Raw genomic sequence first — 26,421 nt, 5'->3', positions numbered from 1 at the left:
AGATAATCAAACTCAAGGTAAATTAAGTGGAGACCCTGGGAAGGACCTGCCAGTCTGGTTTAGACCCCCCACTTCTTGGCGGTGTGATTAACTCCTCTTTTTCATTTCTGTCTCTTTCTCTTTCTCTCATATGTGCCTGTTTATGTCTTGCTGGAGGCAGCTGGAGGCCTTTTATTCTATATTCACCACGGAGCAGCAAGATCATGTCAAGTCAGTAGAATATCTGAGGAACAACTTCAGGCCACAACAGAGCCTGGGCAGCAGAGTGGTCTACAAATCAGCTGTGAAGGATGCATGGAGTCAAGACATGTCGGACAGCCTGGGGAACCCGTATGGAACCGAGTCGTCAAAAGGTACTGTGGGAATGTCTCTCCATCTTGATAAAAGAAATCTGACTAACCTGATGAGCTGTGGCTTTTGGGTTTTGGAAGCACAGCCGCTCTTTTGTGGCCTGAGGTGTCCGAGCTGTGGATTGTGCCCTGCCACACCAGAGGCTGCTTATGCCACTTTAAGGCAGTCATCTGTATGTTAGCTTGTAGACTGAGGCTCTTAGACCTCATGTGCCACCGCATGACGAGCTGCTGGACGGCTACACTTGTCACTCAAGAATGACAGGATGGTTATCAGGCTGTTTTGCAGAGTGGCAGCATTATGGGGTGTTGTAATGAAGCATTTTCTGAGTAACGCTATACTTGAGAGCAGCTTTTTGGTTCAACTGCATTTTCATTTCACTTCTCTCCTATGTTCCAGTTAAGAAAAAAAAAAACACTTTTTATTTATATTTCACCATTTGTACTGAGTACCATCTTAATATGTTAATCCGATACTCAAGAATACAGTAAAATGGAAAAGGGGCTTATGGTGGGATATTTAGGTCATTTTTTTATTTGCAGACTTTAAGAACATTCACTTTATACAGCACAGCCCAGAACCAAAAAGCCATAAACCTGAAGTGGGTGACACACTGTGCTTTGCTTTCTGCTCATCGTTTCTTTTCTCTAAATTGTTCTGCGGAGATTTTCTCCCTTATGAATTGGTTTAGGAGTATAAACTGGGACTCGCACCCTATCATACAGGCTAATATGTATGGTGCAGTGTGCTTGAAAGCCCCACAGGGACGAGATCCCTGAGAGTTAAGGGAGGGCTGCTGCTTTAGCTGTGTCCCCAGGCCCTGGTGGAATACACAGATTCTGAATCTGTCAGCCCACTCTCATTACTCTTCAGAAGACTCAGAGTGGCCTGTTGTGTGCTGCTTACCCCGAGAGGGTGGAATATCACAGTGTTCAAAATTCAAGACAAGAATGGGAATCATGGGTTACTGTACTTTTCTCTTGTTATTGTTTAGGAGTCATACATTAGCATAGCGTGAGGACAGCTGGTGACCTGCATGTTTAGGGATACACAGATAGCCAGACTGACCCTAAATGCCCCCTCCATATCACAAAGTAACCTGTTAAGATTTCTCTGGCAGCACAAAATAAGGTGTGAGGCCTCCAAAATTGCCCTCCAAATAAATCTTACCCTAAGGCAAGTCTTATTCCTGGAAAATAGGACGCTTAAAAGCAATAGCAAAAAGTCTCAAAAAATCTTGGAGGTGTGCCACACCAGAGGGAGAACTGTGAAAACCGCCTGGACCCCTTTACTGGTGAAGGATAGGTGGCCCCGCCTCTTGGGGATTCACCTACAAAATGCATAGAACATCAATGAATTGCAAGACACACGTAGACACTAAATAACATCCAAACCGAATACAGTAACAAATGATACACATGACAGAACAATATTATAATAAACACAAAACAATGAATGGAAATGAAAAGAGTAAGAAGAAGCCCATTAAACATGAACCAGGCAAGGAACCAAAGGTTTTACATAACCAAGTATCTATGTCCTGTTTAGAATCATGGAGGCCAGGACTTGAAAGGAAGTAACCAACCCTTTGTGGTAAACTAGTTTCTAGCCTGCCTGATTTGAAGCAAACCTGACACAAATCGCCTCGTCCACTGGTGAACAGCCAGGTATCTCCCACTGAATACCCCCACTGTATGCTGTTATTATCTATAACACACACTGACAAACCTCATCATTGATGCAGAGAACGTTTATGCAGCCAACCTTCCGACTTGTACATATATATTGGCAAAAGTATTGGGACTCCTGCCTTTACACACACATGAACTTCAATGACATCCCATTCTTAATATATAGGCTTTAATATGGTGTTGGCCCACCCTTTGCATCTATAACAGCTTCAACAACAACTTCAACTCTTCTGGGAAGGCTTCCCACAAAGTTTAGGACTGTGTCTATGGGGATTTTTGACCATTCTTTCAGGACATATATAAACAAAAGGCCCGTGTGTGTATGGAGCAGTCGGCTCTGCTCACACTCAACCACAGGCACATGCAGGCACTTTTTTTTTCGCTGCTTGCATGCAGCTCACTTCTCACTACAAAAGACCTGTGTGCAGAAAACACCACCGTGCAGGAGCAACGTCATGCTAATGACACAGATGAAGATGCACAACGTCGAAACAAAGTAAATGCCACAGTTCGACAACATGCAAGTGAAACACCTCAGCAATGGTGTGGAAAGGCTTGAAGTTTTCACTAAAAACTTTGTCTATTTGGAGGTTTTTTCTCGAGATAAAGATTAACAGGACTGTTATTCCAGTGATACAGCTAAGATATTGAATCACCAGTGTCGTCTTACTAAAGCCAGTGGGGCAGCAAGCACAGGTGGGTCCACGACCTCTGCACTGGGTAATTTTGAAAGAATTAGCTGATGTCTGTTCAAGTTCACAAATATAGTAAAATTGCTAGGCGGTTATGTTTTGTTCTAAAGACCATAATGTGTGTGTGTATATATATATATATATATATATATATATATATATATATATATACACATACATACATACATACATACGATACGTTTATTTACAATATTTACAAATTGTACGAAGCACACAACCCAGTGCCGCAGCACCAATCGCCCCAGTCCAGGCCCTCAATAAAATGCCCCCTCTCTCAGGACCACCTCCACTCCTCTCCTTCGACTTCCGTCCTCTTCCACCCAACTCCAACCATTGAATGGAGGAAGGCGGCCCCTTTTATATCCAACCAGATGTGCTCCAGGTGTCCTCCACTAATCTTCCGCCGGCACTCCCCTGTGTGGCGGAAGCACCGGCTGTGTACCCGGAAGCACTCTGGGTGTCCCTGGTCCTCTTCCCCCCCCCAGCACTTACGGGTGTGGCGAAAGTGCTGAGGTCCAGGGCTCTCCAGGCATTGGGGCACTCCCTGGTGGTAACCACGGGCCCTCCTCCGGTCCTCCTGGGCGTCCTGGGTGGGTACCACCCCCAGCTGCGTGCCACTAAAGGCACTAAGTGCCAAAATTGAATTGGAAAAAATAAGTTCTCAACATGTGGTTGAAACAATGGATATCTTATTCAGACTGGGGTCTTCCTCAATGGAGGCTTCTTTTATAGGTCCTGGGCAGACCAGGTGGGAAGTGATGCCAATGGTCTGCTGGTTAACAATTCTCATATCTAAAGGCGAAGAGGAAAAAAGTCATAGCACCAACCCACATGCCGGAATGGAATTACTGTCTCATGTATATGTATATATGAGACCAAAGGACCGGTTTAGACTTGTCGGTTAATTTAACCTACACATCTTTCAGGAAGTAAGAATGTACAGACTCCACACGGGCGACATTAAGCCAAAGGATGTCCACAAAGCCTCAGCACAGAGACTCGTGGATATCTACAGTCTGTATGTTCCATACTCCTTTACCCTGCTGCCTACCTGTAGTTACCGAATTTACAAAAAGGAGAAGCGTCTCCTCACTCAGACTGTCCTCCCCCTCTGACTCCAATCATCCTGATTGCAGCCACCCAGAGGCCTTAAAAACCTGCTCCCAAAAACCACATGTTCACCACAGGAATGGGCCTCATGCCTCATTTAATAAAAGCTACCATTACCCATCTGTCATCTCGTAAGGCTTTTCAAGCGAGCGGCTCAATTCAGCATTCCATTGCCCAGAATGGCTTCCATTGGCTCTGCGCACTTCTCAGGCTGCATGCCCTTCATTAGGAAGATGATCCTTCAGCACTAAAAACTGGCCACTTTTTTGTCAAGATCTCTGACCTGATGGCCGCCTTCTCCTTCAAGACTTACTTTTTGCCAGCGTTTTATTATACTAGTGGCACAGTGGTTAATGGTGATGCCTTGTGTGGGTCCAGTCAATCTCATGCCCGGTCACTTATATGTGTGGAGTTTGCACACTCTCCCTCAGTCTTTAAAATTTTCCATTTCATATGTTAGTAAAATGACTAGCAGTGCAAAGATGGTTTAAAGTGAGTACAAAGGTCAGTCATGTGCCCAGTAGTCTGCTGGCCACCACAAGGTCACCCTGTGCTGCTGTACTGAGGCAGGTCTGTATTAGCTTTGCATGGTAATTGGAGTCTTATGTGTGACTGTGGTCAGCCTGATTCGATTGGCATGGCATGGCTGGTCTCCTGAACACCATTTGGAGTGTAGCTAGATCACAGATGTGGGCGTGTAGTGGTAGACTTTCATTTTCTCATTCCCCAAGCTGTTTCAGTAGTTCTGTTTGTCTCTGCTGCCTGAAAGATGGGCATGAAATCTTTATTCAGGATTGGCAACCATTTACTGCAGATGGGTCAACTGTGCTGCCTATCCTTCAGTGTTATCAGCCTTTGCCATCATAAAACATTTTACAGAGCAAGGCCACAATATGGTAAATTCCAAAAAAACTAAAATTTTAAAAAATATTTTGAAATCCAAAAAGAGCCCAAAGTGGTTACACTGGATAACACGTGGCATAAGGGATTTTGCCCGTGATAAGCTGTCAGCCTGTCCTGGGCTTACCTGGATTTGTGCCTGGATGAATGGCTGGTTATTCAAGTACCTTAGAACAACTGTGACAAGAGCAGGCCATTAAACCCAGCAAGTTTGTCCATCCTATTCCCTGAGATTGTACAAAATAACACATTGGTACACTCTGTGACTGCCCTTACTTAACTCACTAGTAAATGAAATCTGCGACTGAAATTAAAAGTTGTGTAATGTGACATGGCCATAAAGTCCTGCTCTCCACCACACTGTGTTTTCTTGGTTGTTTGTGTGACGAAAATGTTCTAACATTTGTGCAAAATCTGCCCTGAATTTTCCAGCTGTGCCCCCTATGTTCTCATTCAAGAATTTATTTTAAAACGGAGCACCAAGGGGGGTTCGGTGGGGTTGTGTGTCTTGCTATTTTGTAGATTTCCTTTCAGACCATTCAGGTAAACTGACCCCAAAACCAAATGCTGCTCCAGCCTTGAGTCTTTATTGCCTGGTCTGCTGACCCACCAAAAAAAATACTGGCTTTATGCCCCGTCTTGATTGGTTCTCCCCTCACTTCCACATTTGTTTCATTTTCTCTTCCTATGTGACTCTCCCACAAGCACCGTGTTTCAAATTCCAGGACATGTAATAGCAAACAGACTAGGGGGCATCAGTTAGGGGCCGCTCTCTCCACCCACAACAGAAGCACAGATAATTCCCTCTTTTACTCAAATGAAGTCTCCTTATGTGAGACAATCTGATTGTCCTTTGCACCCTTTAGTTCTGCCTGTTCTGCCAACAATGAACAATTTAAAAAAAAAAAAAAGGGGAAATTGGTCCAGATGGGTGGGATGGGGGGGGCCACCAAACAATGAGCAGAGTATCTGGGTTTCAAATCTGGAACATTTTACAGACGAGAACAGGGCCGTGACTCCAATCAGCTCTCTGACTTCCTCTGTTGGCATTTTTAGACGTGTTTGGGAAGGGGGGCTGGGTGGGGGTTGGGGAGAGAAAGCGGAAAAGGGGCAGAGGGCAAAAGGACACCTGGGAGGGGTCAGGTTCCTGCACGGATTCTTTCTGTGTTAGGCAGAGTTTGTTTGGTTTGTGAATTATAAAGCGCCTTGTGCTCTGGAGACTGTGGGACCCCCATGAGCGTGCGCTGGAGTGACAAAGTGTTTCAGGAGCCACTGCTGGTCTTTTGCTGCCATCTAGTGGGGCAGAATTGGAACTGCGCCTTTACCTCATTGTTTTCTTTTGAGTAATATGACTTGAATGAAAATGTGCTCTAGAAATGCATTATGTTTTTGTTGCTGTAATTACTTACAATGTGATTATTAAACACACTTAACTGAATTTGGGGTCATGGGCCGTGACATTTCATTGACAAGTTTTTCCTTGTCTTCCTAGAGAGTCAAGGCTGGGGGGCTGTCAAGAGGCAGGGCCTGTTAAAGCCCATTGCGGCACTCCTTGTGTGATTTTGGCTCTACAAAAATAAATTGTATCGTATTGACTATGGGAGCTAGATCACCAGCAAAAAATAAGAAGCATAAAGTGATGTGACAATCACAGATCCTTCCAGCCCTAGACACGACCTCACAATGGCAGTCCTGTGTGCAAATGATCATTATTTTCACAGGATTCCTTGTATGGGCTTCCTTATCTGAAAGTGAGCAACAGCAGCTTTTATTTCTTCCTCCATTCCTCTAAGGGGAGCTTTGTCCTCATCCTATCCCGAATCCGACTCCCTGGATGATACATAGGGCATGCATTTAAACTCGATCCGAAAGTGCTGTTAGTGCCAAACCATTGTCTGCAGGCGGCATCTCTGGGTCAGGCAGAACCACCTTGGCACAGGGGATTCACCTCCCAATAGCTCCCCCTGCTGGCACACACAGTACCCAACAGGGCATCCTTATGAAACCACAACTCCCAAGCTGTCCTGTGGGAATCGAAACGGAGCTCGCCAAGAGTGGTGCTGCCACCCTGTGTACTGGGGAAAGATGTGCAAGTGGGAGGATATTTGAGGTCAAATGACGATCAGAATTCAGAAGTTGCCCTTCAAGGACAGCAATTAAAAAGAGTGGAGACGTTTAAATATCTCGGTTCAGTGGTAGCCCAAGTGGATGGAACAATTCAGGAGTATTGTGTGATCGAAGGATTAATGCACAGGTTAAAGGTGAAGTTTTTGAAAACCGTGGCAAGACTAGCAGTGATGTACGGAGCTGAGACATGGGCAGTGAAGGGAGCACAGGGGCAGAAGTTGGATCTCTCAGAAATGAGAATGTTGAGGTGGATGTGTGGAGGTAGAAAAAAAGACAGAATAAAAAATGAGACAATCAAAAGTGGGAGAGACATCTAAGAAAGAACAGGAAAGTAGGATTAGGAGGGATGAACCTGTGATGAGGAGAGACAATGAATGTGTGGACAAAAGGGTGATGGGAGTGGAAGTCCAGGGAGAGAGAAAGTGAGGGAGGCCAACGCAGAGGTGGATGGATTAAGAAAAGAAGATGTGAAGGAAAAGGGTCTGACTGAGGAGGAAGTGCAGGACCGAGTTGTTTGGAGAAAGTTGATCAAGCACAGCAACCCCACATACAGTAGAAGTGTTTTTGTTTATGTCCTGTATGTACGCTGCCTGTGTTATGTTCCATGTGTTTTTGGGTGGTCTCCCAAGGGGCGGGGGCCACCTGCCAATCACCACCAGGAACTGCCCTCCACTCTATAAATCCTGTGGGTCTCATTTCGAGCGTGACTGGATTTCCAACCTGTTTGCTTTGTTTTTTGACCTTGCTCAGGATTTCTATCCTCTGTTCGCCTGGATTGCCTTTTGTTTTAGGCAATTCCATTTTGTGCTCTATACAGTGCTTGCTTTTGTTTCTTAGCACTTTTTTTTGGCGGAAATAAGCCTCTTCATTTTATAAAGTTGTGTGTGCCCTTGTTACTAGCCAGGTTTGACGGTTTTTCACGTCAAGTGGGCACTTTTGGAAGTGCTTTTGTGGACTAATGTGCTTTGGGACTCCTAAGTCACAACACTTGTGTTGCAGTATGTGGGATCAGAATAAGGACAGGTTTGCAGTCAGGAGTGGATCCTGTTCAGCAGCCTGACCTTCTCGCTAATCATCCATCTCTCCATTTACTGAACACGGCTTTTCATATTTGTTGGTTATTGGGAGCTTCAGCCCCATGCCCATGTTTGGGTGCAAGTCAAGGACCCGCCTTGAATGGGCTGTCAGTGCCACTCGCACACACTGTCTCACTCATTGGTATAACGTTACTCTTGTGGTCATATTGATGCTATTTATGGCGCTCTTTATGGCTTTTGTTTCCAAATTCTTTATGTTTAAGGGGCTGATCTCAACAGTGCTTTCAGTTAGTGAAGTCAGTACCAAAAGTTTACTTCACCTGCCCATACGTGTTCCTTATGGCGGCTCTCCCTGTGCTTCCTTGACAGCCTGCAGCTCTCCTCCCATCAACATGAAGGTGCAGCCTGTTAATAAAACAGCACTGGTGGTGAGCTGGAACAGACCAGAAGTCGTCTACCATCCGCCAATCATCAACTTCGTGATTTCCTACAGCTGGACCAAGAATGAGGAACCCAACGAGCAAACCTTCATCAAGGACAGTGACCAAGACCTGGTAAGAGCACCCACTGTGCAAGAACAACACTCCTCTCTCTGTCTCGGTGCCCACTGCTGATACTGCTGTAGGAGAGCCAACCATAACTGTCACCTCTTGTTGTGACTGAGCCACTTGGAGAATCATTTTCTTGTTTTTGCAACGCTATTAGAGGCATTTCTTTGTGGCATTATTAGTTATGATGGCTTTTGTTTTCTTTGTTCTCGATTAAAATTGGTTTTATTATTTATATATTATATTCCTCCAACAACACCATTTTTGTTTTGGTTATGAGCGCCGCTATTCTGTGGTATATGTTGCTATGAGCTGTCACTTGATTTGGGTACAAATACTAAACCTGATCGTTCAATTAATGAATTTTCATTTTTTCTTCTTGGTTATGACTCTTTAGTTTTGTCCACCTGGCTTTGATCTTGCCTAACATTTTGAGTTTTCCTCTAGTTGTTAAATTGTCTTCTGATTCACAACACTTTTTCAATATGTTGGATTAGATTTAATTTCCTGGTTCATTCTTTTAGTTGCTCTGCCTTGCATGATTAAATGCCAGTTGCCCGGGCTGAGGCAACTTGTCACCGCTGTTACAACGCAAATAATAAGAGAAGCACAGTCAACCTTAAATTCCCCAAAGGCCCACCATAAACAAATTTCAAAAGCCTACCTACTGGGTCAGGTTTTCTGCACCCTTAAATTCATGACAGTGTAAACCTTGGGATTAATAAAGTATCTATCTATCTATCTATCTATCTATCTATCTATCTATCTATCTATCTATCTATCTATCTATCTATCTATCTATCTATCTAATCATAAAGCCTCCTGCTTAAGTGCACATCATCTCTTCCTGTGGTGGCCAGGCCCACTGGTGAGTAGAGCCGCTTGCTTTTTCAGTCAGGCTTGGGGCCCTTTTGAAAAGTAGGATGGGCAGTGAGTGTTGTGTAGAGTGCTAAAATCAGACAGAAAACAAATTTGGGCCCCTTATTGGAAGGTGAGAAGGGGCTTCAGGTCAGCTGGCTGCCATCTATTCTACAGGGTGTCGCCCCCAATTGGCCATGTCTGAGAAATGCTGTTCAGACTCCCCTGCCGGGCACCAATTCTGTTCCAGTCTGATCTTCACACATTGAGACGGACCAAGACTGTTGTTCACATTTTCCCCGTTGTCATTTATTTTTAAAGAGCTACACGTGTACTGTATAAAGGATATGGAACATTCCAGACCCTAAATGATTACTTAGCCCCCCAATCTTAAATTCAAGTTGTCCTGTTTGAAGTACCCTTTGAGTACCAGTTCATGAGTTGCATTCCTTATACACAACAGCTTTTCCAGAAGACATCACAGGAGATGGATGCCTTTAAGCCATATTGAATGAGGTGAATGTGAAAATGACACTCGAGTCTAGCACAGATATGGCACATTTTGGGCAGCAGGTGGAGCCCTTGAGGTCCACTTTTAGAGCTTGGGGTGCTGCTTCACCCTCTGATTTGAAAGTAGATGGATGGATGGATGAAGCACACAAACTCCTATCATTTATTAAAGCCATCCATATTTCATCTCCACTACTGAACAATCAGCTATTTCAGTGCCAGCAGCAGCTTTGTGTCGCGGCTCAGTAGCTGTGGCGTAATCATCTGGAGCTTTATTTTTCAGGCTAATCCTTTTCAGGGTTCTTTCTGTGCACTGCAGTATAAAGGAAAAGCAATTTACATTTAAAACATATGGGCAGGAAATGGGCAGCTCGACCTGAAAAAGCAAAACACTGCCACCTCTTGGTGGGTGAAAAGCATTGCAGGAATATGTGAAACTGTGCTTAACCATTCATTGTGTCCAGCAAATCAGAATTTAGGCTAAGGGCCTCACACTCTTCTCTCCTCAAGGGTCATAATGGCTGCTGTACTATATGACCAAACTCTACTAGGTCTGCCCCTGTCAGATGTAAATGCCACTATTGTGAAGGAGCAACAGCAGCTCAGCCATGAAGTGGTAGACCACACAAAATCACACAATTGGACCACTGAGTGCTGAATGGCATAAAAATGGCATCAGTTACATCAGACTTCTCAAATGCCACATGAAAAAGCAACACCAGTTCAAGAACTGTATGTCGGGAGCGTCATGTGATGGGTTTCCGTGGCTGAGCACCTACACACAACCCTAAGATCACCATGGGCCGTGCCAGGCGTCAGCTGGAGTGATGTAAAGCCCGCTGCCCACCATTGGGATGTGGAGCATTTCAAACAAATAGATTAATCTGGGTTTGCTGGATGCCAGGAGAATGCTACCCTCTGGACTGTATAGTGCCGACTGTAACGTTTGGTGGAGGAGGGATAATGGCAGGGTTCCAGTGAAGTGTACTGTTAATGCCACAGCAGACAAAACCATTTTTTATGGCAAAAGTTTGTTGAAGGCCATTTTGTGTTCTGGCATGACTCTGCCCCTGTGGTCTATAAAGACACAGAGGATCTCAAGTGGCCCTGCCTTTAACCCCACTGAACACCTCCCGGCTGAATTGTGAGCCACGTCTACTCATCCAACATCACTACCTGACCTCACAAATGCTCTTTGGCTAAATGGACACAAACTGCCACAGATGCACATCAAAATCTTGTGGGAAGTCAGAAGAGTGGAGGCTATTATAAGGGGGCTAACTCCATATTAACACTCATGGATTTGGAATGGGATGGCCAACAAGATCATAAAGGTATGATGGTCAGGTGTCCACAAACGTTTGGCCATGTAGTATAAAATTTGTTATACCAACATTATATGTGCTTGTGTGTTTTCAGCTTCCTTGATTATTGAGTGGATTTCAAATAAGGGAGACAAAATGAACACCTTAAGGCCTTCAGTGCCTGATTTTATGTCAACCATTCTGTTCGAGAGGCTCTTTCATGCTTTTAGCTGAACAAGGATTTAGACACTTCATTCATCCATCCATCTTCCTAACTCACTTATGCAGGGCAGGGTCACAGGGGAGCTGCAGCCTGTCCCAGCAACCATAGGGCACAGGGCAGGAACAACACCTGGTCAAGGTGGCAGTCCATCGCGGGATGATCACATACACAGACACACTGGGACCAGATTGGCATCACTAATTCACCTAACCTGCATCTTGTTGGACTGTAGGAGGAAACTGGAACACCTGGAGGAAACCCAGAGAGACACGGGGAGAACATGCCGACTTTACACAGGTTCTTTTTCAGCTGGGGTTCAAATCCATGTTTTATGTCCTTTTTGTTCTTTGCTGAGCCATTTATTTATAGTAAAGTTACTTTTATTAATTATCTGCTGTTTTTTTGCTGCCTGTGTTGTGCTCCGTGTTTTCACTGCCAGGAAGTGCCCTCCACCCTATAAAACTGGAGGGTCTCCCACAGTTCCTGGTGGTTCATTTTGAATGTGCTAAGGACTTGGCGAGTTACTTTGTTTTCACTGTATTTATGCTTTTTTGTTATCTGGATTTTTTTGAACCAATGTTCATTTTTTTTTTTTTTTTGTTTTTGGAATATTTTATTGGAAGTTTGTTCACTTTAGATTGCCTTGCTGGCAACTCCTTTATGACTTTTGTGCTTTTTGGAGCTTCACAGTGGGACAGAGCATTTTTTGAAAACAAATAAATCTTTTACATTATTAAGAATCTACAGTACATGGCCCTTTTTTGTATGTAGCTGGGTGTTTAAAGGGAGTTTCCCCTCTAGTGGGTATTTCTGGAAGTGCTTTTAAGACTTGTGTGCTTTAGGACTCCCAGTCATAACAACAAAGGAAGCTGGGATGTGAACCCTCACGTTAGTGTAAAGTACTGCCATCTGTAGGAGACCAAGCTGTATTACAGCCATGTGTGAATTACTGTGGTAATATTGTCCTGTGATTTACCCATCCAGATTCCCCAGCATGTAACATTTGGTGCAGCAACCTTAAAGTCCCCTCTTATCGCAGGTCAAGGTGATTTACTGTTTTATCTACAAGCTAGCTTTTCACTGCAGCTAATTCCTTTCTTCTATCTTAATTCATTCTTGATTAGAATTAATTTTGTCATATTTCTGAGCGTCTTGCATTTGCAATTAATTTAGACCACTTTGTGGAGATCTGTTTTCACTTTGACATCAAAGAGCTCTTTTCTGTTGTCAAAAAAGTCAAATGAAATCCGCTGAGATTTAAGGTTGTGTAACAAGAATATGTGAAAACTTCCAAAGCGTGAATCCTCTTTATCGGCCCTGTGTATGCAGTGTTTAAACCTCTGTCACTAACAGAGAAACAGAAAGTCAAATGAACAGGTTTCAGTGTGGCAGACCCGGGACATGCTGGATGGATTAGATCTCCTGGCTGTTTTGGGAATGCCTGGAAATTCTGTAGGAAAAGCTGGAATCTGTAGCTGGGGACTGGGAAGTCTGCTGCCACAGTGGCCCTCTCACAGAGAATCAGCTTCAGATGAGATAAGTTGGTAAGCCCCTTGTCTGTCCAGGAGCAGCATTTGGGACTTTTGTCTAATCTGTTCCTACAATAACACAATTCAGAAATGCCAGGTGACACGAGACCACTGGCTACACTTTCCGAACTCAGCTGCTATGGGAATCTCCTCACGTGCCTTACTTTGACTTGCAGGAAGCCGTCATCAACCATGTCTCTGCAGACATCCTGTACCTGTTCCGAGTCCAGGCCGTGTGTCAGAATGACATGAGAAGCGACTTCAGTCAAACGATGCTCTTTCAAGGTGAGTCAAACTTGTAAATAAATACATCAGCATCTGCTTTTCACCGTTGACAAACCATAAATATTTATAGCATTCAGACTTCCATCCCGCTCTCCAGACTGGGCACGGAGGCTCAGAGACTTCCTCTGGGTTTGACAAGGAGACTCTCTACGATTTTTCATACACATCCCCCATTTTGTCACTAACCTGTTAGCCCCCCAGACCCCGGTTCCCTGCCCAAATGTCTTGTTTACTTTGTTGTTCTCTCATATGGCTGTGTGTTCAGCCTTGCCAAATGCAAAGACTGCCATTTTTATCTGAAACAATGATTTATGATTTCTTCCACATGTCTTGCTTCTCGCTTCCTTTGCGTTCATCCTTCATCGTGTCAGTCTTTATCTTTCTTCTGTACTTTCAAGTTGTGCTTATTTATTTATGTTTAATACATACTGTTAAAGGGTGCTTTTCTTTTTCTGTTGTCCAATTTGAAAATATAAACATCTGAACTGTTCCTTTGGGTTTATTTTATTTTAGCTACACTCAATAATATCATTTTGCATATATGAGGACATTTGGGATGAGAATAGGCCATTCAGCCCAACAAACTTGTCCATCCTATTCACCGAGATTCTCTGTTAAAACATCAGAACAATTGTGATGAGAGCAAGCTATTCAGCCCAACACAATCGTCCACGATATTCGCAAAGATTCTGTATTGGAATGTTAGGACATTTGTCACGAGAACAGGCCATTCAGCCCAACAAGCGAGTTCATCTTATTCACCAAGATTCTCTATTAGAGCATTCATGACGAGAACAGGATATTCTGCCCCACCAGCTCGTCAAGCATCTTCACTGGTGGAGCAAGCCCAATAATGCAAAGCTGGTAAAACAACTAAAAAGATACCAAAAAATACACAATAGCCCAGAAGAGGAGGGATGACCAAAAACCCTCGACTTGTATAACACAGGGCAAACAGGAATCTTTATAAATTAAAGGTTATTTTGCAAAAGTAGAAAACTACAGAAAAAGGATTAGCAAGGCAAAAAAAGGCACAAAGGAGTTGCCTAAAGAGGTAATCCCTAGCAAGTAAGTCGCCATACGACAGCCAAAAAAAAATCCAAGAACAAAGCAGAAAAATAATAAAAAAAGAAACAAAAAGCAGTAAATCCAAACAGAAAATACAATACTCACTATATTCCACAATGAATAAATGACCTCCACTCCTGAGCCTTCTCAGCTCACTTATATAGCCAGAGAGAGGGCTTGGGAGTGGAGATACCAGGGTGGCCCCGCCTCCTGAGGCACCTCCCACAAGGAACATAGGCAAACCTACAGAGATAGCACATTACTATAGAATTACAAATGGAACCATCAGAATCATTATAAAGATATGAAAAATAACTCACAATTAAAAAAAAAAATAATATAAAATAACCATATATTTGAATAATAACATAACAATGCTGTAATAATAATTCATTTCAAATTATTATTGGAGAAAGAGAAATCAAAGCTATTCCAAATGTGCCAGTATGGCCCACAGTGTGATATCAGGATCTTGAGACATTTTGTAAATTATTGACAGTTTATTTTCTGGCTCAGGTATTTAGCTGCAATACGTTTCCAGAGGTTTTTGATACTGAGGAGTCTGATGAAGTTGTTTGTTTTTTGATGTAATGCATTGTTCTAAAATTCATTTTGAATTTGACTGCTCTCCACCGCCATTTTCTTTGTCATTCAGCTGTGCTTTTTGTCAGGATTTACCCTGTAAGGGGCGTGGCTTTAGAAGTCCTGTGCCTATCGATCATTAGACAGCCGGATAAGAAGGTTATTCTGAGTCCACCTCCTTATCCGACTTCTCTACTCTTTGCGCTTTATTTTCATGAATTTGTGTTTGATTTTTGATCCTGATCTTGTCTCATACTTTTTTGGCTTTGGTAATCATTTGTTTTTGGTACCCCTGGTTCTGACCCCTTGTTTTGTTGTTTTCTTTTTCTTGTCATCATCTTAACTCCCAATTGTTTTCTCTTGCCCACTGGGAATAATATGTGATGGCACTGTGACAGGGACAGTCCAGCTCCGTCCTTCTGTTGAAGAGTTTAAGACTAGAAGAAATTTTAATTTTGAATTTTCTGTGTTGTCTAGATTCTTTCTCCCAGATTTGTGCCACATGTTTATGACCTTACAAGAGTCAAAGTGCAACACCTGGCAAGTAAGAAGCAATGGGTGGAGGAGTATAAGGAGAGCACACCCTCAGTCCATTGCTTTCATCTTATTACACATGATTCATGGGTTCACCAGGCTGCCACATCTTTATGATTTTTTGTTTAATTAAGGTGTAGTCTTTGAATTGGCAAAGCCATCCATGTGTACTGTGACCATACGACCCGTTTTAAAAGAACGTTCCATTTTTAGTTGCCCCGTCATTTAATAAATGCGCACAAAACTCCAAGCTGGATTAATGAGTTGTGTTCAGTTTTGAAACTCTGTGAATCTGGTCAGCCTATCCGTGTGGAAATCATGAAAGTGAAGGATCTGCTTTGATTTCATTAATCATCAGCATATGGCTCACATTTCTCTTATTGACGGTGCAGTATGAGAGCATGAAATGGTTGTTTTCGTCCATCTGAGCCGCAAGTCAATTATCTCAACCCATTGTGCTGAGGATCAAAACTGATTAACAATGCTGTTGTCCAATAAAAAGTCAATTAACACTTCGCTGCTCCCCCATTTCTGGTGTCTGACTCCTGCGATTGCCATCCGCTCAGTTCTCTTCTTTACTTACTTTGCAGATACAGTTGGTGGGCAAGAATGATGGAGCAGCACGGTTTATCTCCGCAGTGCACATGTATTACATTTCCCAGCTCGGCCATCTTTCAGCCATAAAAGCGCTTTGCCTGTATCTGCTGAATGAGAGAGGCAAGGAGATTACATTTTGAAGTGACGCAAGGGGAAAAAAAATATAGGGCAGCTAACGACACACACAATAAATGGCAACCAAGGAGACAAGCTGCCTTCACGTTTTGTTTGGGATTCAATTGTGCTTAAAAATAGTAGAAGATTTTACAAACATTATCATGATCTAATAAGTGCAGGGCCTCAGACGTGTTGCCTTGGACTTGCAAACAGAGGCTTGGTGGGAACCGTGAGGACATCTCAATCGGTCAATAACAGATTTAGGGCTCAATTTGTCATTGTTGGCATGCCAGATAACGCTAAAAGATGGAATTAACAGAAGAGGCAATGAAAGAGATGGTCCTTTTAAACAACATTCATTCCTGACATGCTTTCTCTTTATCTCTTTTTTTTTTTAAATTATTTAGCCAACACAACCAGAATATTTGAAGGCACCCGAATAGTGAAAACTGTAATGGTGAGTAGATCTATCTTTTAGTGTCGTCTTTTTAAGAGCAGCCAGTAGATGGCGCCATTTAACATGTGTGTTTATCAATGATGAAACTTCATGAGCAGCGCGTCAGCTGAACGGAGCAGAAACCCAATGTCACAATAATAATGATGCTTAAAGTGACAGGGGGACCATAACACAGTTTTCATTTCGCCTACCTGGTTGAAGTGTCTGCACATCATTATGATGAGCAATAAAAACACAAAATCTGGGTAATATGTGCAGTTGTTGTCATTTATTTAGCAACATTCATAAGTGTTTATGCATTACTGAATTACACTTTGGTAATAAGGTATTGTTAATATTTTTAAGAAAGCAAGATGGATATGACATGAAGTTAAATTTACATATGCTCTGTTTATGTACTATATGTGGGCCTGCATTTTTGTATATTCCCCATAATAATTAATAAAGTATCTATCTATCTATCTATCTATCTATCTATCTATCTAATATGTGTCATCCATGTGCAAGTGGGTTTACATGGGTGTATTCTATATAGAGCACCTCTGTTTGTTATACCGCCTGTTATAAGTGTTATGTCTGTCTGTGTGTGTGTGTGTGTGTATACAGTCACTTGCGGACTGTCCGGCTGACCAAGATGAGGCCATAGAAAACAATGGGGTAATAATGTATAAAATGCCAAAACCAACTGTAGTAATACACCTTTCATTATTATTATCTCACAGGGTGTCATGTTTATGACCCTTGAAGGGCCCTTCAGGGTTTGCTTTGATCGGTGCTTCTTCATGGCTATTTCTAACGTATTCGGCCCTTCTTCACATCAGTGTTTCTCACCTGTTATAGTCCCACAACCCAATTTTGCCTTTTTAAATTCATTGACAACACACTAGCAGCAATTGTCAACCATCCCCTTGGTGAAACGAGTATGACGGGGGTCCCTCTTGGTGAAATTAGCTCCCCTAGAAACAGGGGAACACATTGTGAAGCACTGCTGATCAGTGAGGCGACCCACTGCAAATCACTCACAAATTAACGACAGCAGCCCACGACCCACTGGTGGCACAATCTGGTAGTTGAGGAACACTGGCCTAGGCAACCCACTTGAGAACCAACGATGGCGTGACCAATTGGTCCAGTTATTTACCCCCTGTGAGCAGCTAACAGACTTTTCATTTTGCGGCAGGTCCTTCTAGTAGGCTTTTCTCTGCGTGGATAGTGATTTGCCATTTCACATTTTACATTTGTGCCCTGGCCACAGCCCAGTTTGGAGTGGGAGAGGTGGAGTTTTTCCAACAAGAAAAGGTCCCTTGACATCACCCACATATTGTTAAATCATAGCTTCAAATGGGCACTGTCATGTGCCGGACACACACAGATGTTCTTGCCACAACAATATAAAGGTGCAGAATAATACGATAAAATAATCAGAAGGTGAATAATCTTTGTGGAGTGTATATAAGTGCCACGTTTGTTCAAGTTCATCTTTGCACCTCATGCTTTGCTCAGTATTAACATCCATGTTCTGTGTTCTTTCTCTTACCCCCAAAGCCTACAGAATCTCCTGCACCTGCTGATATGGCACCCATCAGTTCAGGGTCTTCTACGTGGACTTCTTCTGGCCTTCCCTTTTCTTTTGTATCCATGGCTACTGGCATTGGTCCTTCATCCAGTGGCAGCCAAGCAACAGTAGCTTCTGTGGTGACCAGCACCTTCTTGGCAGGCCTGGGCTTCAGCGGCGGAGTCATATCTTCATTTCCCAGTTCAGTCTGGCCAACTCGGTTGCCACCGGCATCTTCAGCCACCACCAAACAGACTGCAAAACCTGTGGTACCAACCTCTGAGCCAGCGACAACTCCGGCCTCCGATGGAGATGCTGCCATTGCTAAAGAAAAAGAAGGTGGGGATGAAGGAGAAAAGGACAGCAAAGGAGAGGGTGAGGAAGGTGAAAAGGAAGGAGAAGAAGAGGGAGACAAGGGGAATGAAGAGAAGAAAAAGGTGGCGGGAGATGTGTCAGAGACTCACGAAAATAAGACTGAGCCTAAAATCACCACCACAGCCACCCCAGCATCAACCGCCAAGGAGAAAGAGCAGAACGAGAGTCTTGTTGTTTCCCATGACTTGGAGGACCGCGTCATTCCCACTCTTGCAGCTGAAGACCAGATTGTGAAGGACATAAATGGCACCTCCAGCAATGTGTTAGAAACCACAACCAGTGAGTCTGTTTTAACGACTAGAGGACGGGCGCTGGGTGAAGAACCAAGGGCTCCAACGATCCATCCGAAAGCAGCAGATGATGAAAGCACTGATGAAAAGAGAAGGAGTGGCATTGACAGGACTTTTATCTATACAGGTAAAATTGATAAGCCTTTAATAAAGCGATAGTGTGATCTTCCTCAATGGGCCACACAGTGAGGATATGGATTCAAATAATGGCCCTTTTTCTGGCTAGGACTGTATTTACATGCTTAAAACACAGTTATCCCTTGGTATTCGTGGGGGTTACAGAGACCAGAGCCCTATGAATGCAAAAATTTACAAATACATCTTGGACCCAAGATTACTGTGTATTATAATTTTATTGCACTAAACTAAAATGCAAGAAATGCATGACAGATTGATCACTGCGCATGCAAGTCACACATGTGAGCCTGGCTGCTGGTGTGTGGCGTCCCCCAGACAAAGTTAATTTAAAAGAAGTGGGCTCCTCTTCTGTGCTCCATATGGTTGCTCATCAGTGTTAAGGTGCTGCAGTGGAGTGCTTTTTTCATGAAAGATGCAAAAGCCACCTTCGTCTATAGTTAACTTTCCAAACCAAAAATGATGCTTTGAACTGCAGTTTACTGACTGGCCAGAAGAGGGCAGGATTTAACAATCTTTTTGTATTCATCTCAAAATGAATTTCTTAGTTAACTTTTTAAATACAAAGCGATTGTCACCTTAAACCTGGATAGTTTGTGACATCCGTATGGTAAATCTAATTAATATTTACAGATATTTCAAAATGAATTTCAAAGGATACGTTTGGTATTTTTCAATCTAGTGTTATTTCTTCATAAACATGGCCTGCTATATATGCATTTGACATGCGAAATTGTGTTCCAAAGTCCAGGGTTTTCTATAAAGTTTTAAAAACATCCACACTGGCGTTTTGCAATGGAGGCAGTCGGACATGACGCTCCACCGTGAAACTCCATCGGAAAATAAATCCTTAAAACTTACCAAATGTGTCCTCTTCGAGTTTCAATAAAAGAAAACGTGCCTTCAGAGTTTCCAAGGTATGTTTGTAACCGAAAGAAAGGGATCTGGAAATAATCCTTTTATCACAAATTCATGGTAGCATTTTTCTCAAGACAAGGACACGGTTTGTATTCACTTGTGTGAGTTTTCATATAATTGTGGAGGTAAATCAAAAGAGGTTATCGTGGAAGACAAGCTGAGGTAGCATGTACAGCTGGTTTTATTTTAAAATAGATAGATAGATAGGAAGGCACTATATAATACATAGATACTTTATTCATCTTCTCAGGGAAATTCAGACATCCAGTAGCTCAAACACATCAGTAAAAACTGTTAAAATATAAACGCAAGGCAATAAATAAATAGTAAAGCGTACAAATGGATCATTTGGAAGGTAAAATGATGGCCAGGTCATGAATCACTTGTGTTGACATCAGCATTATAAAATCTCACGGCAGTAGGAACAAATGATCTTCTAAAGCATTCTGTCCTTCAGTGCAGTGAGAGAAGACGACTGCTATGTTTACTTCTCTGACCCACCAAGATGTTGTGGAGAGGATGACTACTATGGATGGCCTGCACCTTCCTCACCATACACCTTTCTATCACAATTCCCAGCAAGTCCACAGTCCTGCCCAGCACAGAGGCAGCCATGTTCACTAGCTTGTCCAGCCACTTAGTGTTCTTCTCTGTCAATCTGCCTCCCCAACGAATGGCAGCAAAACAGAGGACACCGGTAACCACCGTCTGGTAGAACAAAGACAACATTTCATCACATATATTGAATGATTGGAGTCTTCTGAGGAAAAAGAGCCTGCTCTGCACCATCCTGTAGAGGACATCTGTGTTCACAGACCAATCCAGTCTGTCATCAAGGTGGACACTTAGATATTTACAAGTCTCCAGCACCTAAATGTCCTCCCCTCAGATGTTAACAGGCTGAAGGGGGGTCTTAGTCCATAATCGTCTCCTTGGCCTTCGTTGTGTTTAGACCCAGGCAGTTCTTATTGATGCCGTCACTAAATGCTGCAGTCAGATCCCTATGTTCCCCTTCCTGCCCATTCCTTATACTCGCCACAATAGCTGTCTCATCAGAGCACTTCTGAATGTGGCAAAGGTCGGACTTTAAATACAAGTCTGCCGAGTATAATGTGAACAGGATTGGGGCCAGGACAGTCCCTTGGGGGGACCCAGCATTGCTCACAACCGTCCCGGAGACACAGTTCCTCAGTTTGACAAACTGCAGTTTTCCAGTCAGGCAATTATAAATCCAGGCTGAATCTCCTATTATTTTTGTATAACAATGACATGTATAAGCAATTTTATTTCTTGTGTGTAATCTGAAGACACAAGTTGTTTACCAACTTTACATATTCCATAATAATTCCGAAGTAAAATACCAGTGCGGGCAAGATATTTAAAAAATGTATTGAAATCACTGGACTTAGGCACACATTTTATGCACATAGACGGTGTTGGTGAAGAAATAACTGACTTGATGAACGTCAGACTTTCCCTTTCCATGCAGTTCACTGAAAGTTGTTTTTCAGATTATCAAAATATGTTTCTTTACAATCTGCAGCACATTGTAAGAAATCCCAAATACATTTTAAGGTGTATTAAAATAGGCGGGATATCCCATTGTCAACCTAAGAGATTTTACAGGAGGTCACATTGAATTGCACTTCAGGTCCCTCCGAATGCCTACAGACGTATTTTAAGATATCTGGAAGTGCACATAAGATCTCCTAAAATGAGCAGAGTATCGTTTTAACGTGTAATGAAATCAAATAGAGGCACCTGGCAATGCTTGTAACGCATCTTCAGACAGACATGCTGTATTTTCCGATATTTGTTGTGCGCTTTGAAATAACTCTAAATGTTAATTCAGCTTTCCATACATCTGGGCATCCAGCTTCAAAACTGTTCATCTTGTAGGAGGGCAGAATGAAAACCTGAAGCGAACAGGGCTGGCAGTTGAAAGATGTCATTGGCATTAGCACCATGCCGCCTGTGGACTCAAATCCGACTCTGGGATTGTGGTGCGTTAGAGAGAAGAGTCCATCTGGTGACCAAGCCAAGTGACAATGTTAAGCAGCTGAGTCTTCTTCCTCCTTCTTTCTCCTCCTTCCATCTTTCTTAAAGCAGTTGTTTGTTGAACCCTTTTACTGCCAGGCACATGGCCTCTCTGTGCCTGATCAAGCATTCGTGGACAGCTGACCATCACACCCATATGAACTTGTTGGACATCACTTTCTAAAATCGTGGGCATTCATTTGGAGTTGGCTCCACTTAGAGCAGCTTCCACAAGATCTCAGAGTGTATCTGGGAATTTGTGCCCATTCCGCCAAAGACACTACTTGTGAGGTCATGTTCTGATGGTAATTGAGAAGACCAGGCTCACAAATGGCACTCTAGCTCATCCCAATAGGGCTCGTACACGTCACTCGAGTCCCTCCATGTCTTTATGGACCACAGGGGCACAGTCATGCTGGTCCTTCCCCAAACTGTGGCCGAAAAGGTGTCTAAAATGTCTTGGTTTGCTGTAGCAATCACAGTACCCTTCACTGGAACCAAAGGGCCGAGCTCAAATCCTGCCATTATCCCTCCTGCCCCAACCTTAATAGTAGGCACTGTGCAGTCCAGAATGGCATCTGCCAATCCCTGATTGGTCCATGAGACTGCCAATTACTGCAGTGCGATTTATCACTTGGAGAACACATGTCCACTGCTCCAGAGTGCAATGGTGGTGTGCCTTACCCCACTCCAGCTAACACCAGGCATTGAACATAGTGACCTTAGACTTGAACGCTGCTTCATGGCCATGGAAACCCATTTCATGAAGCTCCTGATGGACAGTTCTTATGCTGATGGTGCTCCCCGGAGCAGATTGGAGCTCTCTTGTGAGTGACGCCACATAGGAATGTCCGTTTTCACATGGCTACGTGCCTTAGCAGTCGGCAGCCCCACTTTGTGAGTCTATGGGGTCTTTGGCTTTGTGGCTGAGCTGCTGTTGCTCCTTCCACTTCACAGTCAAAGCTCTTACGGTTAACCAGGGCAGATCTGATAGAGTGGGAAGTTCACGTACTGACTTGTGGCTAAGGTGGCATACTATGACACGGACGTTGCCAGTAGTTACATTTTTTGCCTCGTGAGCATATATCACATCATACACTTTGATTAAGTTTAAGATCAAAGTTCTAGCCCCAGTGATTTGAGGGTAATTGTGTGACAGATGGACACAAACCCTCATCTTATATATTGTAACCACCAGGGGGCACCAGACTGCAGACATAGTAATACCTAACACAATTCAAAATTTAAATAAAAGATATTTATTCAGTCAAAGCACCCTTCCAGTGATCACCATTTCAAGATCAGCCACAATACAAACAAATTCATCAAAAGTGACTTCCCAGTGTGAGGTGGTGGGCTCCTTTTCAAACCGGACCTGGGAATGCTTCCGGTGTCACAGCACTTCCAGGTCATATGGAAAGTAGGGATGTCCTCTCCTGACAGTGCCCATTGATATCATCCAAGGACCCTGGCAGGGTTGCACTTCTGTATTCCATCTCTCAAACACCCCTGCAGGTGTTCAAACAGGGCTGCCACAAGAAGACCACTGCCACCTGCTGTATGGGGAATGGAACTGCTCTGTGCTTCCACTGCTTCAACAATTAATATTATTCTGGCTGGGCATATATATGATACAGTATCTGCCAAATATAACACAGAGTACACAACACATGTTATACTATTTGGCAGATACTGTATCATATATCTGTCATCTGCTTCTTGCAACTGAGAGGACATGGCGGATGTTTGCCACCTGGCCAACCAGCCACAAAGGTTAGGTAACGTAGGTAACCACCTAATGATCAGATTCAATTCAGATAAAAAATAGTTAATATATATAGATTGCAGATAATTTGCCCAAAGAAATAAAGTAAAATGAGTGTGAAACAAAATGCCGTTACAACCGTTCATCTTGCATTCATAAGCTTACTAGCAGGTGGCTGTCCATCTTTTGTTGGTTATGTTGGCCTTTGAATGCGGTGGCAGAGATCAGCAGCATGCCTGTCCTCCTCCTCTTCTCAGGATTGAAATGATGGAGACGGAGAGCAGCCTGAAGGCCTTCTGTTATGGCTTTGTAGCCCCTGACTCCCCGGATACAACCTGCCCCCCTGTCAGCACTTCCTCCAGTTTCAAAGGAGGCACAAGTTTAGTTTCATAACGTCCCACCTTTGATATTCAATAGTTTTTATGATATCACGTTAACATTTACTTTACCTTTTTAACTGTTTCCACATATGTCTTAGATGAAGAAACCTCTGGGTCAACATAACCTCCTAAATCCTTTCCAGAGGTTGCTGCCTGTAGCACAGTGTCTCCCATCTTGTGAGTCTTTAGAATTGACGTTCCTGTTGTCCACGTATGGAACTTTGCACATTTTCAATTTAAACTCCATTTTTCAAGTGTTTGCCCCATCCTGAAGCTTGTCCAGGTTTTTTTGAATTTCTTTTTGCCACCTCCTCAGTGTCTGCCATTCCTCCAATTTTTGTATCATTTGCAAATTTCACAAGTTTACTAACTTCACCGAAGTCAATGTCACTGATATAAATCAGACAAAGTAACCCCCTGAGAGACTCCACTGATGACCCCTCTCCATTTCCCTCTTATCTGGACTCTTTGTCTCCTGTCAGTTAACCAACTCGAGATCCAGATTTGTAGGCTACCTCTGATGCTCACAGCTACAGCAAAAAGAAAAAGCAATGGTGTGGCCAAATCATTGATTTAGTGTTTCCAAGTCAAAGTGGTCCCCATCGATGGATCGATTGATAGTTTAAACTCATTCCTTCAGAATGCCCACCTGCAAAGGGCGCGTCACTTTTTTCTTAGTGTATATTTTGCTTCCTCCGGTAGGCCTACAATTGGGAGGATTCACCCTGGCGTCTTTCTGATCAGTTAGCCGCTGCCTTCTGACATGCATCTGAACTGAAGCTGCCGCCTAAACCTTGACGTGAAGATTCATTCCACTGTGTGGTAAACGGCAGCTCGTGTTTTGGTTTTTTTTGCAGCAGCCGACGTCTTGCTGTCCTGGCAGCTCTAAAGCTCCACATGCTTTCATTTGCCTCCCCAGTTTGTGATTTTAAACCCTTCCAGCAATTGGAGATCTTTGAACCCCAAGCAGTTAGTAACACTGCTCAGCAAATGCCAGGCTCTCTCAATGTTTACTTAATTATTTCAGAATTGTGCGTGTAAATGCCAGTCACATGCGTGGGCAGGTTTTATAACCACGGGGGAGCTGCAGGCAGCTCTTAGTGTGACATATTGTAGACCTGAATTGATGTAATCGCCACCACATTTATGAATAATGGGGGTGAAGACTAAATTATAGCTCTAATGGCATGTAGTCGTTTGGGATGGGAGGTATAAAGCACAGTAGTCACGTCTCTGTTTGGAAATCAGCTTTTCGCTTGGCATGTGTGTGGCGCACAAATCGAGTCGTGCTTAGGCTTTGCTTCTGCCAGGACCAAATATGCAAGTGCCACGAGGGGGTGAAAAGTTCAGGAGGTGTCATCGTGCTGCTGTGTATGACAGGGGTCTGCCTCGAGTAGCAAGTGCAGCTGTCCTTTTTCAGAGCCTCCATCTTCCTGTCTACGGAGACATGTAGTGCAGCTTGGTGACCAAGGAGCTGACCTCTGTTTGTGATTTGGAGTTCTTATTTATTTGCTTCTGGCATTTCCCTACATCTGTCTGAATTTTATTTTCTTTCTGCTGGGGTTTTGTCATGCAGGGAATTTATTTTTGTGGTGTAAACTTTCATTTGAAGACGTTAAAATGATTATATGTTCTGCCACAGCGTTTGATTGTTCATCATAAGAGCAACCATCGAGTGTTCTGTATTGTTTATGATTGCTAGGGCTTTGGTTACCAGCAGTGATTGGGAGTGATGGCTTCTATGTGACCATTTAAAAGGTGGACACCATTCATTTCACCGTCATCCGAGATTACGGATAACTCTCCCTCTGTGTTGTGGTGTGGATATTCCTGAAAGTTTATTGGTACTCGATCCCTTGGTGGTTTTCTGGACTGTGATTGTGTGATTCGTGTTATTAGTGAAGGTGAGACGGCCTCTGTAGCTGTGACCCTATCTTATGGTCTCGTCTCTCGCCTGGCTTCAAACACTCATATTTTTGACTGCCTCCTTGTGGTGGTGGCGGCATATCAGCCTCTAAACCAGAAGCTCCCATTTCTGCTGATAACCCACTGAGCAGAACACGTAATCTGTCTGAGCTCCACCTGTGAGACCTCCAGGCAAATGGTTGCTGTATGTTCCTCTACCTATCAAGCATCTTGTATGGGTGCTCAGTATAGAAAGGTGCCATATAAAATGAAGGTTGCTAGTTTGCTTAAATTGCATTTTTCTTTTCTAAAGATGGTCCTAAGAAACTTTACAAGTACAGAAGTCTAAAACACAGTGGATTCCAAACGTACTCAACTCTCTTCACTTTCTGCACACTTTATTGTTTTGTTGATTTCATTTTTACCTTCTCGTGTACAAAGTATAGGGAAAGTATTGTATTCATCTAAAGATTCGATGTTGAGATTTTGATGAATCTCGATGTTTTAGACCTCACCAAGT

At 43.3% G+C, this 26,421-nt stretch overlaps 1 protein-coding gene across 1 annotated transcript in view; it reads left to right on the top strand.

The window, feature by feature from the left end:
• The window catches only part of ptprga (protein tyrosine phosphatase receptor type Ga), a 399,554-nt gene that overhangs the window by 303,052 nt on the left and 70,081 nt on the right, over positions 1-26,421 (top strand). The window contains exons 8-12 of the mRNA XM_039770749.1: positions 161-353; positions 8,299-8,483; positions 13,078-13,186; positions 16,492-16,541; positions 18,087-18,888. Of these exons, the coding sequence (XP_039626683.1) occupies positions 161-353; positions 8,299-8,483; positions 13,078-13,186; positions 16,492-16,541; positions 18,087-18,888 (1,339 nt within the window). The remainder of the gene's footprint in view (positions 1-160; positions 354-8,298; positions 8,484-13,077; positions 13,187-16,491; positions 16,542-18,086; positions 18,889-26,421) is intronic.

The sequence above is a fragment of the Polypterus senegalus genome, chromosome 12 (genome assembly GCF_016835505.1).
Source record: "Polypterus senegalus isolate Bchr_013 chromosome 12, ASM1683550v1, whole genome shotgun sequence".
NCBI classification, from domain to species: domain Eukaryota; kingdom Metazoa; phylum Chordata; class Cladistia; order Polypteriformes; family Polypteridae; genus Polypterus; species Polypterus senegalus.
This window is presented reverse-complemented; position numbering and strand designations above follow the sequence as displayed.